This window comes from Alligator mississippiensis, chromosome 9 (assembly GCF_030867095.1).
Source record: "Alligator mississippiensis isolate rAllMis1 chromosome 9, rAllMis1, whole genome shotgun sequence".
Lineage (NCBI taxonomy): Eukaryota > Metazoa > Chordata > Crocodylia > Alligatoridae > Alligator > Alligator mississippiensis.
The window spans coordinates 21,252,448-21,266,270 of NC_081832.1; the positions used below are offsets into that span (position 1 = coordinate 21,252,448).

A 13,823-nucleotide genomic window follows, 5' to 3' on the forward strand; every position below is an offset into this window, starting at 1 on the left:
GGACAATGCTCAGGGGCAACCAGCATGGGTTCATTGGGGGCAGGTCCTCTCAGACCAACCTGATTGCCTTCTACGGTTGGGTCACAAAATCATTGGCTGCAGGTGTCGCAGTGTATGTAGTCTTTCTGGACTTCAGGAATGCCTTTGACTTCCAGCCCATTCTCATTAAAAAGCTAGGCGATTGTGGCATTGATGCCTACACATTCAGACGGGTCACAAATTGGCAGAGGGACCGCACCCAGAGAGTGGTTGTGGATGGGTCATATTCAACCTGGAGGGATGTGGGCAGTGAGGTCCCCCAGGGCTTGGTTCTTGGGCCCACACTGTTTAAACTCTTTATTAGTGATCCTGTTGAAATTCGCTGACGACACCAAGATCTGGGGTGAGGTGGGCACACTAGAAGGGAAGGACAGGATACAACTGGACCTGGACAGGTGACAGGGGTGGGCAAATGAGAATAGGATGGGATTCAATACTGACGAGTGCAGGGTACTGCACGTGGGCAGTAAGAACCAGCAGCATACCTATAGGCTGAGGAACTCTCTTTTTGAAAGCACAGTGGTAGAAAGAGATCTTGGAGTCATTATCGATTCCAAAATGAACATGGGCTGCCAATGTGAGGACACAGTCAGTAAGGCCAACCTCACCTTGTCATGCATCCACAGATGCATCACAAGCAGGACCAAGGAGGTGATCCTTCCTCTCTGTGCAACACTGGTCAGGCCACAGTTGGAGTACTGCACTCAGTTCTGGGTGCCGCACTTTAGGAGGGATGTGGCCAGCATCGAGAAGGTCCAGAGGAGGGCCACTTGCATGATCCGGGGACAGCAGAGCAGACCCTATGAGGGGAGGCTATGGGACCTGAACCTGTTCAGCCTTCACAAGAGAAGGCTAAGAGGGGACCTGGTGGCCATCTACAAACTTACCAGGGGAGACCAGCGGGGAATGGGAGAGACCCTGTTCACCTGTACAACTCCCGGAGTAACAAGGAATAACAGCCATAAGTTGTTTGAGAGTAGGTTCAGGCTGGACATTAGAAGACACTATTTCACAGTCAGGGCAGCTAGGATCTGGAACCAACTTCCAAGGGAAGTGGTACTGGCTTCTACCTTGGGGGTCTTTAAGAGGAGGCTTGACAATTACCTAGCTGGGGTCATATGAGCCCAGTATTCTCTCCTGCCCATGGCAGGGGGTTGGACTTGATGATCTACTTAGGTCCCTTCCGACCCTACATCTATGATCTATGAATCTATGACTTTGCCCTCCCTCCACCACTGACATTTTTTTCATAAAGAGTAAAAAAATAACCCTTGAGGGAACACAAGTTCCCTAAGGTGCTCTGTTCTATAGCGCCTTCATCTAATACCTGATTTCATATGAGGTTTATTTTTCACAGGATGGGCCATTTTAAAAGTACTCTGCAGCCATGCACATGTGTTATTTCACAAGTGTAGAGAATTTTCAGGGGCCTGATCATGCAAAAATGTAACTTGTGTAAGTGCCCTAAGATATAGACATTCCCAAGACATGATTGAAAGCAGCCATTAACACATGTCAATTTAAAAATATTCTTTTTGAAGTGTGGAGTCAAAAACTTTGCACACAGGACACACACATTCTCTGAAAGGTAATTGGGAAATTGAGATTTGTTTTTAAATAAGGGTCAGTGTGGGAACTCATGATTCCTAGTTCAGTTACTAGTTCTGTATTAGGCCTGTGCAAAGTGGCTAGTATTCGCTTCAGATTCGTATTCAGCCGATTCGGAGGACAGTGATTCGATTCAGTGATTCGATTCAGTGATTCGAATCACTGTCATGAATCAATTTGGCCGAATCTGATTTGGAGATTTGGCTGCTGCTGAATCGCCAAATCACACGGGCCAATCCCCTACCCGCTCTCCCAGCCCCGGCAATGGCTGTTCCACCTGCCTCTGGTCCCAGCACTTTATAGAAAAAAGCCCCCTACTCACCAGGTGCTGCCAGGCAGGAGGCAATCCCCACTGCCCCACACTTTCCCATGCTGCGTGGGGGGCCCTGCGCCCCCCCTCCCCCAGCCTCCCCGTGGCTGCCTTGCCTGCCCCAGCTATGGCCCTTTAAGAACCTCCCCCGGGTGATCCCCGCTGCCCCCCCCGCCCTGTGCCACATGGGAGGCTCTTCCATGAGCCCCCTTAAGCCCTGAGGCCTCTGCAGGAGCTAGCGAGTCCCCGGGGGGGGGGGTTAGGGTTTTTTTTTTTCCTTAAAGGGCCAGAGCTGGGGTGGGCAGGGCAGCCATGGTGGGGGGCTGGGACAGCGGGGGCAGGGGGCAGGGAGCTCATGCAGAGCCCTCCATGCAGTGTGGGGCAGTGGGGGACAGCAAGGATTGCCCACCCCCACCTGGCAGCACCCAGTGAGTGGTTTGTTTTTTAAAGCACCAGGAGCTGGGGTGGGCAGGGCAACCATGCGGGGGCTTGGGGAGTGGGCAGGGATCAGGGGGCTGGGGGAGCAAGCAGGGGATGGGGCCTGGCAGGGGCCCTGCTATAGTCCCATCCCCACTTCTCCATCCCCCCCATCCCCCACTCCCTACTTACCAGCCCCCCACCCGGCTCCAGCTCCCTGCTGCAGCCACTGGGGACTGCCCGAACCATCAAAGTGCTCTGAATCCTTTCTGTTCTTTGGGGAGCTTTGAATTGATTTGGACCTTTTTATTGGTCCCTTGATTCAATTCAGCTTTGGGGATTCGGCCACTGAATCGGGCCAAATCTCCTCTGAATCAAATCAGCACCTGAAGCTTTGCACAGCCCTATTCTGTATGATTTTTCTCCATCTTTATGAAGTTTTTGCAGAACTGGTGACATTTACTAACGAGTTCACTTTCTATGGAAGTGATGAGTTAACCTTGGCCCTGTGGAGGACATGGGAGTTGCTTGTAATATTGTAAGGGGAAGTCAGACAGGTCACTCAGTCCCATTGGACCTGCTTAGTTATCAGTGTTGGTGCACAGGGTGGCATTGCATTCAGAATTTGGTTGAGGAATGGGATGAGATTCCACTGCAGAACAGGTGAAGGCAAGAGATTTTTGTACCTCAAGGGAGGACATGCAATGAATGGAAAAAGGTCAGAGGTACAGGTGTTGCTAGCAATGGAACAACGTAGGCCTCTAGTGAACAAGGTCAACCCTTGTTAAGCTCTGAAACAGCTGACTGTTAATCAGACTTGGTTGTGAGCCAGAAAAAAACAGATCAGAACTTGGCCAAAGTTCAAGTTGAAGGAATGTTTCAGTGTATTATGGAAATAAGAATTACTGATAAAATCAAGTTTTGGATCTGAACTTAACCAAAATTTGAAGCTAAATAGATCCCAGGTGTTTATTCAGACCCTTCTTTACCATAGTAATCTGATTTTGTGCATGTGTGCGTGTATTAAAAAGGTCCTTACTTGACTTGAGACTCTGTAAAGCTTGCAATTCTGGTGCAGTTGTGTTTAATATATTACAAGCTCTTACGGAGAATGGGGGCTGGGGGAGGAAAAAATCCAGGCTATTATTTCTGTTTAATTGGAGAGGAAGACATTTAACTGAGGTTAAGTAGACTGGAAAGTTGTATTGTGCCACTGAACTAGTAGGGAAGGGAAACATCTGCTCACTCTAGCACATCTTTACACTGTCCTTTAAAAATGAGTGTCGTAAAATCTAACACACTGACAGTGTCATTGGACATTTGCAAACGAGACAAGCAAACATACTTTGATGTTGGCATCTTTTTCCTGAGGGGCTGAACATGTGCTGTTGAACTGGTTCCTGATGGTGTGAATTATGTACACGTGAAGGACTTGGACTGAGTGTAGCCCTATTGTGCACAGCTTAGCCATAAGCTAAACTGACTGGAGCGTGGATTTGCCTTACTGTCTCCAAAATAAATTTCTCATCCAGTCAGATTTGACTCAGTAGCCCATACCTCCTCCTGTCCTGGGAGCATGACTGTTACTTTCTTATTCCAGCTGGTTTTTAACCTTCCTATTATTCCAATTCTAATACTTAATGTTGCTTTATGAATCAATGAATTATCTCAGATAAATTGATTCTGAGGAAAATGTAGATTTAATTTATGTTCCCCTTTACTATATTGTATTTGTGAATGAACTGGTAACAATTGTGGTTGGAACCACAGTGGGGGAGTCTTTACCTGGGACCACCATCTAGTAGCCACTCTTTAGTCTTTGCACTGCCACCAAAAACTCTTGTGGTAGTAAAGATTTATTCTGGATCACACCACTGTCTGGTGTAGAGAGAACATTGAGATCACTGAAACTTTTCAGAATATTACTGAACACCCTGAGATGGATGTTCTGAACTGTTTTCATTCCAGATTATAGTGAAAATATTGTTTTCTTTTTTCAATTTTTCCTTTAAATGAGGAGTTGTTTTGGAAAAATTCTGAAATTTTGCCTCATGCTTAGAATTTTATTTTAATTTCAGTTAACTGTTTTTTTTATGTTACTTTGTTGCATAAATGGTACTACTGCACAACATCATGACATGTCAAAATACACAATAATATAAGTATGTTATTAAATTATTTCATTTTTATATTCTATTATTTAGATAATCAAATCAGTGATTGAGAATAGTAATCAGAACACTGTGTTTTCTAAATCAGTGTTCCATGTTTGAGTCATAGTAAGATAGTTTGACACTTTGAACAAGACAGTACTCGGCTTACAAATTAGAGGGACAATTATTTTTTCAGTGTTCATGTGTTATCCTGAAATCATTGTGATTCTTCTCTAGGTATGTGACAGTGCATTTTTAAATGACTCCTGAAATAGAACTCATTTTTCCTTTTGAGACTTTTCTATAGTCTCACTGGTTACATCATTAGGCATTTTTCTTATTCAGACTAAATTTTGAAGAGGGGGAGCCACACTTTTCTTTCACGTGGTGTTTTGTGTTCATCTAGTTGTTTTTGAAAGAAATGGACCAATTGATTTATTTCACAAATGCTTTCTATGTTGACCTTGTTCTACTTGGTGTAAAATTCAGTGGCAGCGCTTCTGGTATGTCAGTAACATGACAAACACTTTGGATTTATCATGGAAATAAATATGAGCTGTTTCCTTCCTTACTGTGGGAGTAATCCTAAGAAAAAGAGGTGTGAGTATGCCAGTCAATCACCATAGGAGTCTGTTACGTCAAGATTTGTGCATACATTAAGTCAATTTGATGATCTACAAATAACTTTTTGGAAAAAAATGGGTGAATATATAATCTAGGTTGTTTGTATAGTATCCAAAGGAAACCAAATGTTCCTTTTTTTCCTTGAAAGATACTATGTAAAATTAAATAGTTATGGCCAAGGGAAGAAAAGAGCTAGTTTATTTAAAGGATATGTAATGTACCCCAGAAACCACGTAGGAGCCAATGAGGAATTCTCAAGATTTGTGTGTGAGGTACTGTGGTAGGGTGATAGGCCAATGGGCTTAAGAGTTTGGAAACGCACAAGTTAATATTTAGAATTCATACACTTAAGATAAACATAGTAGGCAACTAAACACTGAGGTACATACACTTGAAATAAACATGCTCCCCCTCCCTCTCATATATATTGTGGTAACGCGCGCGCGCGCACACACACACACACACACACACACACACACAGAGCCCTGATGCCCCAGCTCCCTGCATAAACCTCTTCCCTAACTCTACTGTTCAAGTGACTCTGCTCACAGTCCAGTGAACTCTGAACCAGGCAGCAGCCAATTGGCTGGGCTCCCTGGAGAAAATTGAAGCAGAAGACCCTGATCGGCATGAACCTGCCTGCACGTACCTGACATCTGACTCAAGCCAGAGGCGTGGGTGGGTTTCTGCCAGTTCAGGTCTTTTGCTTCAATTTTCTCCAATGGATGGGACACTGAGACAGCCTCCAAAATCTGGGACTGTCCAGGGCATAAGGTCACCCTATTAATACATAAGATAATAGGATGGAGGAGTTAGTGGAGAAAGTCATCGGAGCACATGTCGTGTAGCTTTAAATTGATATCCCTTGCAGGGCTGAATGGAGGAATGGGTGCTGAAAAAGAACTTGGCGTCCATATTGGTTATGTAAACATACAAAACTTTTGACAGTCCTGGACAGTGCTTTACTGGGCACTTGCTGCAATCAAAAAGAAAACATTCTCCCCCTCAAATGTATTACTTCAAGATGGGAGGGTGGGGGTGGGGGGTGTTTTTTGTTTTTTTGCTTTGTCAATAAGTAATGGAAGTATTAGAAATCACTGCAATTAGAAGTGGGATATTGGCTTCTGCACTCTAGAACTTGACATTTTATTGAGAAGCTCCTCAGATACTTGGGTGGTGGGTCTTTCTCACATGCTCCGGCTCGTACTCGTAGCCATTTCTGGTCTCAGGAAGAAATTTTCCTCAAAGGACCATTGTTGCGTTTTACCTTCCTCTGGCATGGGATGTGGTCCATTTAGAAATATCTGAGAATAATTTACTTCACAAATTCTGTCTGTGTGATGCCCTTGTCTCTCCTGCTCTCTTCTTATGGCACAAGGTAGATTCTATTCTCATCAGGTGATTTGTGGCATGTGAGGAGCCAAATTGGATGTTCTTGTGGACCCTTTCGGGCAAGATTAGCAAGAGTCACAGGGGACTGGATTTGATGAGCTGAGAGGTCCCTTCCAGTCTTTTTTTTCTATGGAAGTCTTACTTATTTGGGACAGACAAGCTTGTCCACATGAGCATGGCCATTTGTTTCCCTAGGGACAAGTAGTAGCAGCATACCTTGTGCTGCTGCTACTTTTTCCCAGGGAATGCCATGTCACGTGTCCTTTGGTACCTGGTAGGTTACCTCAGGTGGGATAGCAAAGGCTGGAGCCAGCAACTGCTGGCCCCAGCAGCCTTACCTGGGGTCCTGGGGGCCTTGGAGAGCTGCAGCTATGGTACTTCTGGAGCTGGGAGCCTGGCTGGCAGCTGGAGTGTGGCTCTGGCTGGCCAGTCTCCAGTTCTGGGTGGTGTGTCCTGCCACCACATGCTCCATCCTACTTTTTTTTGGTGTGGGTTTTTTTGACCCCGGGATCTCCCAGGGTCAATCCCACCCCCTTCCCTCCTGCACTGCAAAGTAGCAGTGTGGGGAACACCTGCAGGTGCAGTGTGTGATGCCACAGACGTGTCTGCAGTGTCACATACCACATATGTCTGCTTGTCTGGACACAGTCTTAAAGGCTACTATACTACCAACAATAAGCTGTTTTACCCATTTTCTTTTGGGAGATCCCTTTATCAAAACTTTCATTTCTAGGCATTACTTCTCTGAAATCTTTGGGAAATACCAACTTCTGATTTGAATCAACATTTTTTTTTTTTTTGTAAGGGCTTGTTACTTTAACTTGCCCAACTGAGGGTCAATAGTCTGAAACACACCATCACTCCTTACTAAGGCTACTGAAATTTGGATTAATCTCAGCTAGAATCCAAACTTCATAATATGTTGTTCAAATCTTGCATGTAGACTATGACAAGCAGCAGCTGATTTGTAAGTCTCCATGACTTTCTTTTTGTTCTTGAAAATATTGCCAGTGTTTCATTCACCTTAATGATCTGATGACTTCTTTGTGTTGATAAAGTAAAACAGTTCTAAAGCTAATTTAGTGCTGGTGGCGGTTGCTGGTTTGACTGGCACCTTTATTTATCCACAGTTCAAAGGTAGCTGCACTGTAAACATTTGTATGCTTCTATGTACATCTTCGTAAATTCAGCTAATGGCACTGCCTCCTGGTGAGACCTTGATAGTTCGTGTGAAATGAGTTGCTCCACTTGTTCAGTTTACCAAGACTTGTACTGGAACCAGTTGCTGAATTTGCATTTTCTTCTGAATAGTCATAGTGGCATGATTTTCACCGAGGTAGAGTTGAAAAGTTCTTTATTTTATTCACAAATTTCTAATCTGTCTAATCCCTCAAAGACTACTCTAAAGATGCTATTTCTACATTATCATAGTGCAAACAGAACACAGTGAATTATGCTCGCACTTGCCACTCACAACTGAAAACTGAATGAGTACTATTTTTTGTTTTTAATCTGTCACATCCATGGCAAAATGTAAGGATATTTTTTAACCAAATGCCTCTTCCCTTCCTGATTTTAAAATATATTGCTGCTAAGGCAATTGTAATCATGTTCCCCTCAACCCACTCATGGTGTATTAAGAATTGTATTGCCAGCTCTCTATAGTTTTTTTTAAAGAACTTTGCGCTGAGACCTGAGTCTGTGTAGCCTTTTTGTTTTTTGGGGTTTTTTGGTAAATAGCATTTAAAAACAAAGTCATCATTCCATGTAAAAGTAGTGGGCTTTCGATATAAACATTGAGATGCTGGTTAACTAGAACAACTTTGATTTTGCTAATCCATATTATTATGAACCAGGGTAGAATTCACTTTTTCTTCTTTGTAATCCTGCCTACTCTTGTGTATCTGCCATATGTTTAATATGATCTACTTCTGTCCAAATAGCTGCGTTCAAACATCATCTTCAGAGTATCAGTAGGACCCAACCTCTGTGGCTTTCCTGGGTTGTTATTATATTCTCCTTTTTTTCATTATATATTTATTTTTTCTTCCAAATGTAACATTTTCCTCCTGTCATAAAATAAGTGACTTAAAATTTTCAAAGACTCTTTCTGGCAAGACTAGGAATTGGATTCCTGCAAAGCCCTTCATAAAAAATTGAAGGCTTGCTATATTAACATACATTGATTTATTCATAGTGTTTCATTACAAATAAGTGAGGATCCTGTAATATCAAGAAAGGTGAGGGATACAGGAGAACACGGTATATTATATTGACAGCTCAGTTGAAATTGAGCTGCCTTTGGATTGAATTTAGAACATAAGGAAGGGATTGGCTGGTAAATAAGTCATGAGTTTTACCTCCAAGTGTCTGTATATCAATAGAGTTGCCGTTGGTAAGCATAATGGAATTCAGGCAGAATTTCAAAGGTGTGCTTTCGGCTTTTCTTTCTTTAAAGGTGTGTTAGTACTGGCAATATATATACTCATGAATATCTCTCTGTATCTGTACCCTGCTGCCAGCTCTCTGAGGTGGAAACTAGGGAAAGCACCATCCACAAGTCCTGGAAACCAAGGACAAGCACAGAAAAAATAAAAAAAAAAATCAGTCTCAAAGTCGTAGGATGGAGGAGAAGGGTATTTGTTTAATGATTTCATAGTAGTAGTTTCATGTTTTACAAAATACTCCTTTCTTACCCAAGGTTTCCCACTGTTTTAGGGTATAATCCAAAGACCATTAGAGCCAACAGAAAGACTCCCGTTGACTGCAGTGGGATTTTGTTCAAAGCTTTAGCCAGTAGAAGAAGGACTCCATTAGAAACTTGTCCTTCTTTACCTCATGAATCCCCCATAATATAATGGGATAGAAGAGGATAAGGAATTATATCATAAATGTTCTTGAAAAATTTCCACATTTTGCTGTCAATTTTAATTTGCCCGACAAAATTATGTGGTTGACCAAAGAACAGAGGAAAAAACCCATATGTTTCTTTCATCCACTTCTCAAAACCAGTTTATACTGCAGCCTTAGTTTGTTGGTAATGCAAGAGAAGAGATGTGGTTGGAAAAGCTTGAAAAAATTGTCACATTTGCCAGCATCTAAATATAAACCCCATTCACTAATGAAAGTGAGGCCACATCCTTTCTTTTTTCTCAGTCCCTAGATTAAAGAGACAGCTCAGTAGGGAGCAGGAGAGGGATGAATTTCCTGAAATTCATTTGATATTAGCACCCTGACTCTCCCTGTTCTTCATTTTCAGATTACATACAAGGCTGTTGGGTCTCTGGATCCCACTGCTGACCTGTCCAGCCAGAGGGGAAAGGTCTTCAAACTAAGGAATGAAACTCACCACCTCTTTGTAGGGTTATATCCAGGGACTACCTATTCGTTCACCATCAAAGCCAGCACAGTGAAGGGCTTCGGACCTCCCATCACGACCCGGATTGCAACTAAAATTTCAGGTACTACACTGGAGGAAGAGGAGGTAAAAGAGGAGGAAGAAAGGAGGACTGACCTCAGCTTTGTCCTTTACAGAAGCAAAGCCTCAGCTTTGTCCTTTACAGAAGCAAAGCAAACAAATTAATAGAAGAATAACATTTTATTCAGTGTTTCATATAAAAAGGCTGTGGACCAAAATTTTAAAGGGCCTCAATCCCAGTCAGGTATCCATGTTCAACTGGATTGCAAATGACAGCAATGGATAATACCTGTTTTACAGATGTAATTAATGTGTTAGATTACATCATTTGGCCCTTGAAATTGTTTGCCCCACAAGTGTGAGTGGCACGGTGTCTGGTTTAGGACTCTCCTTTAAAAATATGCCCTTATCTTCAAAATACCTCCATGTTGGAAGTAGAGTTACTGACTTAATATGAGAGGGAGAGCACAATAGGGAAAGGCAGTATTATTTTATAAATAAGGCTGGAGAAAATACAGTCTGAGACAGCCAAGTACAAGAATGTGGTTAAAGTGAATAGGAGATGAAAAGAGAAGGCTCTTGTGATTACAGAAAAGCAGAGAAGACATATACTAGATGAACATAAGAAGAGGGAAAGGAAGGGACTGGAGAAGAACAAAGCACTGAGATGGACCTATGAATAGATTTCTAAATATGACAACACTGAGATGGCATACTTACCCTGTTTCTTCCCCAGAACTTTAAAAACATAACATTTTAGGAATTTCTGTTTACCCATCCTCCTCATTTTATTCAGTAAAACACAAACATAGATTTGTAGGAAAGTATAATACAAATCTTGAGTATGAAAACTTAGGGTCAGATTCTATTCCACCTGTTACATGTCTAGGTGAACACTGACACTTGAGTATGATTCTATTCCAACCATGCTTAAGTCACTGAAAAACAGGCAATACAAAAAAAAAAAAGTGGGTGGGTCTTCCTCTTCCTTGTGTCTTTTTTGTGACTTAAGTTTAAGGGTAAGTTGAGTGATTTACAAAAGTGGATGCATTAATAAGTTTTCAGGACTTCAGTGGGGTAGAATAGAATCATATTTAGTTAGCTAAGTCCATTTTCTATGCCCAATAGGTGGAATATGGCCCCTTATTGTGTAGATGTGTTGAGGCAGTAGCAATACTTGCAATCATAGTTGCCAGTCATAAGAAATAGTACATGACAATGCATTACTTCCACAGGTCTTTTGTTATAAAAAAAAGTTGCAACGTTTCTGGGTGTATGTGAAAGTGTAAACATCAAGAAAGGAAACTCTAAACTTTTTTCCACTCGTTATCACTTAGACTTCTGTCTTTGACATTGAGAACAATAGCTAAGACCTCTGTCAGTTGAGCTAGAATAACAGCAAGCAGCATCTACAGAGACTGTTACCTTCTGTGTGGGCTCATTGTTGTTTTACATGCTTGTTGCAGCTACAGCAAAATAAAATAACTCTATAACGATAACACTTCACCCCCTCCTTTCTGATTCTACTTGCTTTTGTTTTAGTCTTCAGTGAACACTTAAATTATATTAGAAAGCAGCCCACACAGTTACTAGTCTGTGTAAATGCTCAGCTCAGTTTGTCTTCTCAATAAGCATGTCCAGGGATTTCCTGCAGACAATGACATAGTCCCAAAATTAGATCATCTCATTGCATGGTCACTTTTTTACTTCTAACTTAAATTAAGGTTGAATTACGACCAATGCCCAAGAAACAGTGGGAGGAAAAGTATTTTTGTGTTGGGGTTTAATAACTATCATATTTCTGATGAAATATGCAATGCCTTTTTAATGCTAAGGTGCATCTTGGTGGAACTTGAATTTGTATATGTGTATTTCATAAGTAGGGGCCCAGCTCTGCTCCCACTGAAGTTGGTAGTAAAATAGCACTGAGGGGAGCCAATTTAAGCCCTATATCAGCAGGGCTGATGTAGCTTGAGCTATGTAGTAATTATTTTATTTTAGAGTGGGCACCATTAAAAGGCTAATTTTTGCTGAGATAGCACACAGATGTTTAATCTTAAATAGAAGAAAAAGCTTGTATGTCCAGTGTTTGGTTCATGGTAACTAATGAAAATATTGATTACTCTGAATCAACCGTAATTCTCTTTCTTAATCCCTCCACAGGATATAATTGGTTTTACTCATTTGTTATGTATGTGTTGTCTTTAAGTGATATTGAAGTATTTGCGGCAGGAACAGGCTTTATTATGTATATGCTAGATGCTGTACAATCAATCACTGGTTGGCATCTCTGGAAAACTCTGGATTACAAATTAAAATAATATAGGTGACATTTGTAATAGTAATAATTATTATTTCCCTGATATAAAGTAGTTTATAGGTTGTATGAGAACTCACAACCCCTGTCACCTCATTAGTTTTTATTAATGAGAAAGCCAAGGCATAAAAAAATACCTTGCACAAGGGTGTACAGCTATTCAGTGGCAGATTGAGTACCAGAAACCGTTTTTCTGACACTTTTTTCAGTTTCTTAGACTTGTAAACAGGATTACCTGATCTGATAGTCACTGGGAGAGTTTAGGTATGGGACCTCCTGCAATGAAGTTTTGAGTTACTTTTCTGAGTTACAGCAGCACTGAATAAAGCTATGCTATTTGTATAACATTTTTTGTGCATAATCTTCCCACATTCTTTTTACTTAAAGGGAGTCTAAACACATGGTCTGGAATGGGGGGGCGGGGGGGTGCTTTAGGATGCTTTAATTAGAACGGCTCTGAGAGCCACTCTAATTAAAGAGCCCGGAGCGTCACATGTATTCAACATCCTGTGCTTCAAAATGGTAGTGGGGGTGCTTTAACTGAAGTTCATTTGATAAGCTTTAGTTAAATCTCCCCCGCTGCCATTGTGAAGTGTGGGGACACTGATTACACATGGCACGGAGGCTACTGGAGTGTGCTAATTAGCACACTCCAGCAGACTTGCTGCAGACTTGATTAATCGAGTCTGCTCCGATGCATACTAAGTAGTACCATAGGCAGCGGAAGGCCAGGGCTAACAGGGCTTAGCCCCCCTCAAATCCAGGCAGCCCAGGCTCAGGCTCTGGGTGGCTGCAACAGGGGGAAGGGGCGTGGAGAGACAGAGATGAGCAGGCGGAGCCTGCAGGCAGCCAGGAACTCGGCCTGACCTGCCTCTGTGTAGAGCAGCACCCAGCAGGTAAATGTGTGGATGGGAAGGTGGGGGGGGTGCAGATCTGCAGTGGGGAGTGTATAGGGTGCTGTGGTGGGTCATGGGATGCTTGGAGCCCAAGCAGCTCATCTGGGGTATGTGGGGGGTCCCTGCCTCTGTGAGCACCCCCTGGGGCAGGCACAGGGGGCATGTGCTCCCCAGATCTGTGTGTGGGGTAGAAGTGACTGCCACTGTGGACCCCGCTGTGGATCTGCACCCTGCTGCCGCTGCTCCAGGAGTGGCACAATGCCACATGCCTCCTGCATGCTGGCATGTCATGAGACCTCAGGCTGCTACTAAGCTGGGAGTAGAACATTTGTTTTGGGAGTTGCGTGTCAGGCATTCACATACAATGTGTAGTCCAGTGAAGTTGGTGCTTCACGATCACTGGCGCATTGCTGTTAACATTGACTACAGCAAGGATGCTGGTATTTGTGTGCTGATCTTCCCATTTGGTGTGGATTTTCTTGAGGCATTGATGGTGATGCCTCTCCAGGCTCTAGAGATGATGATGATAGATCACCTACATTTCACATCCATAGAGGAGAGTAGGGATGATGGCAGCATTATAGACATGGATCTTGGTGTCTTTCTGAAGCAATTCCCCAAAGGAGGCACTTGCACACTGTGCTCAATC

The 13,823-nt window shown here is 42.8% G+C and overlaps 1 protein-coding gene across 2 annotated transcripts in view; it reads left to right on the top strand.

Annotated features, from left to right (window-relative positions):
- PTPRT (protein tyrosine phosphatase receptor type T) overlaps positions 1–13,823 on the top strand; it is an 889,034-nt gene that overhangs the window by 691,369 nt on the left and 183,842 nt on the right. For both annotated transcript variants that reach the window (XM_019484632.2, XM_059733217.1), the window contains exon 10: positions 9,803–10,004. In XM_019484632.2, coding sequence (XP_019340177.1) covers positions 9,803–10,004 — 202 coding nt within the window. The remainder of the gene's footprint in view (positions 1–9,802; positions 10,005–13,823) is intronic.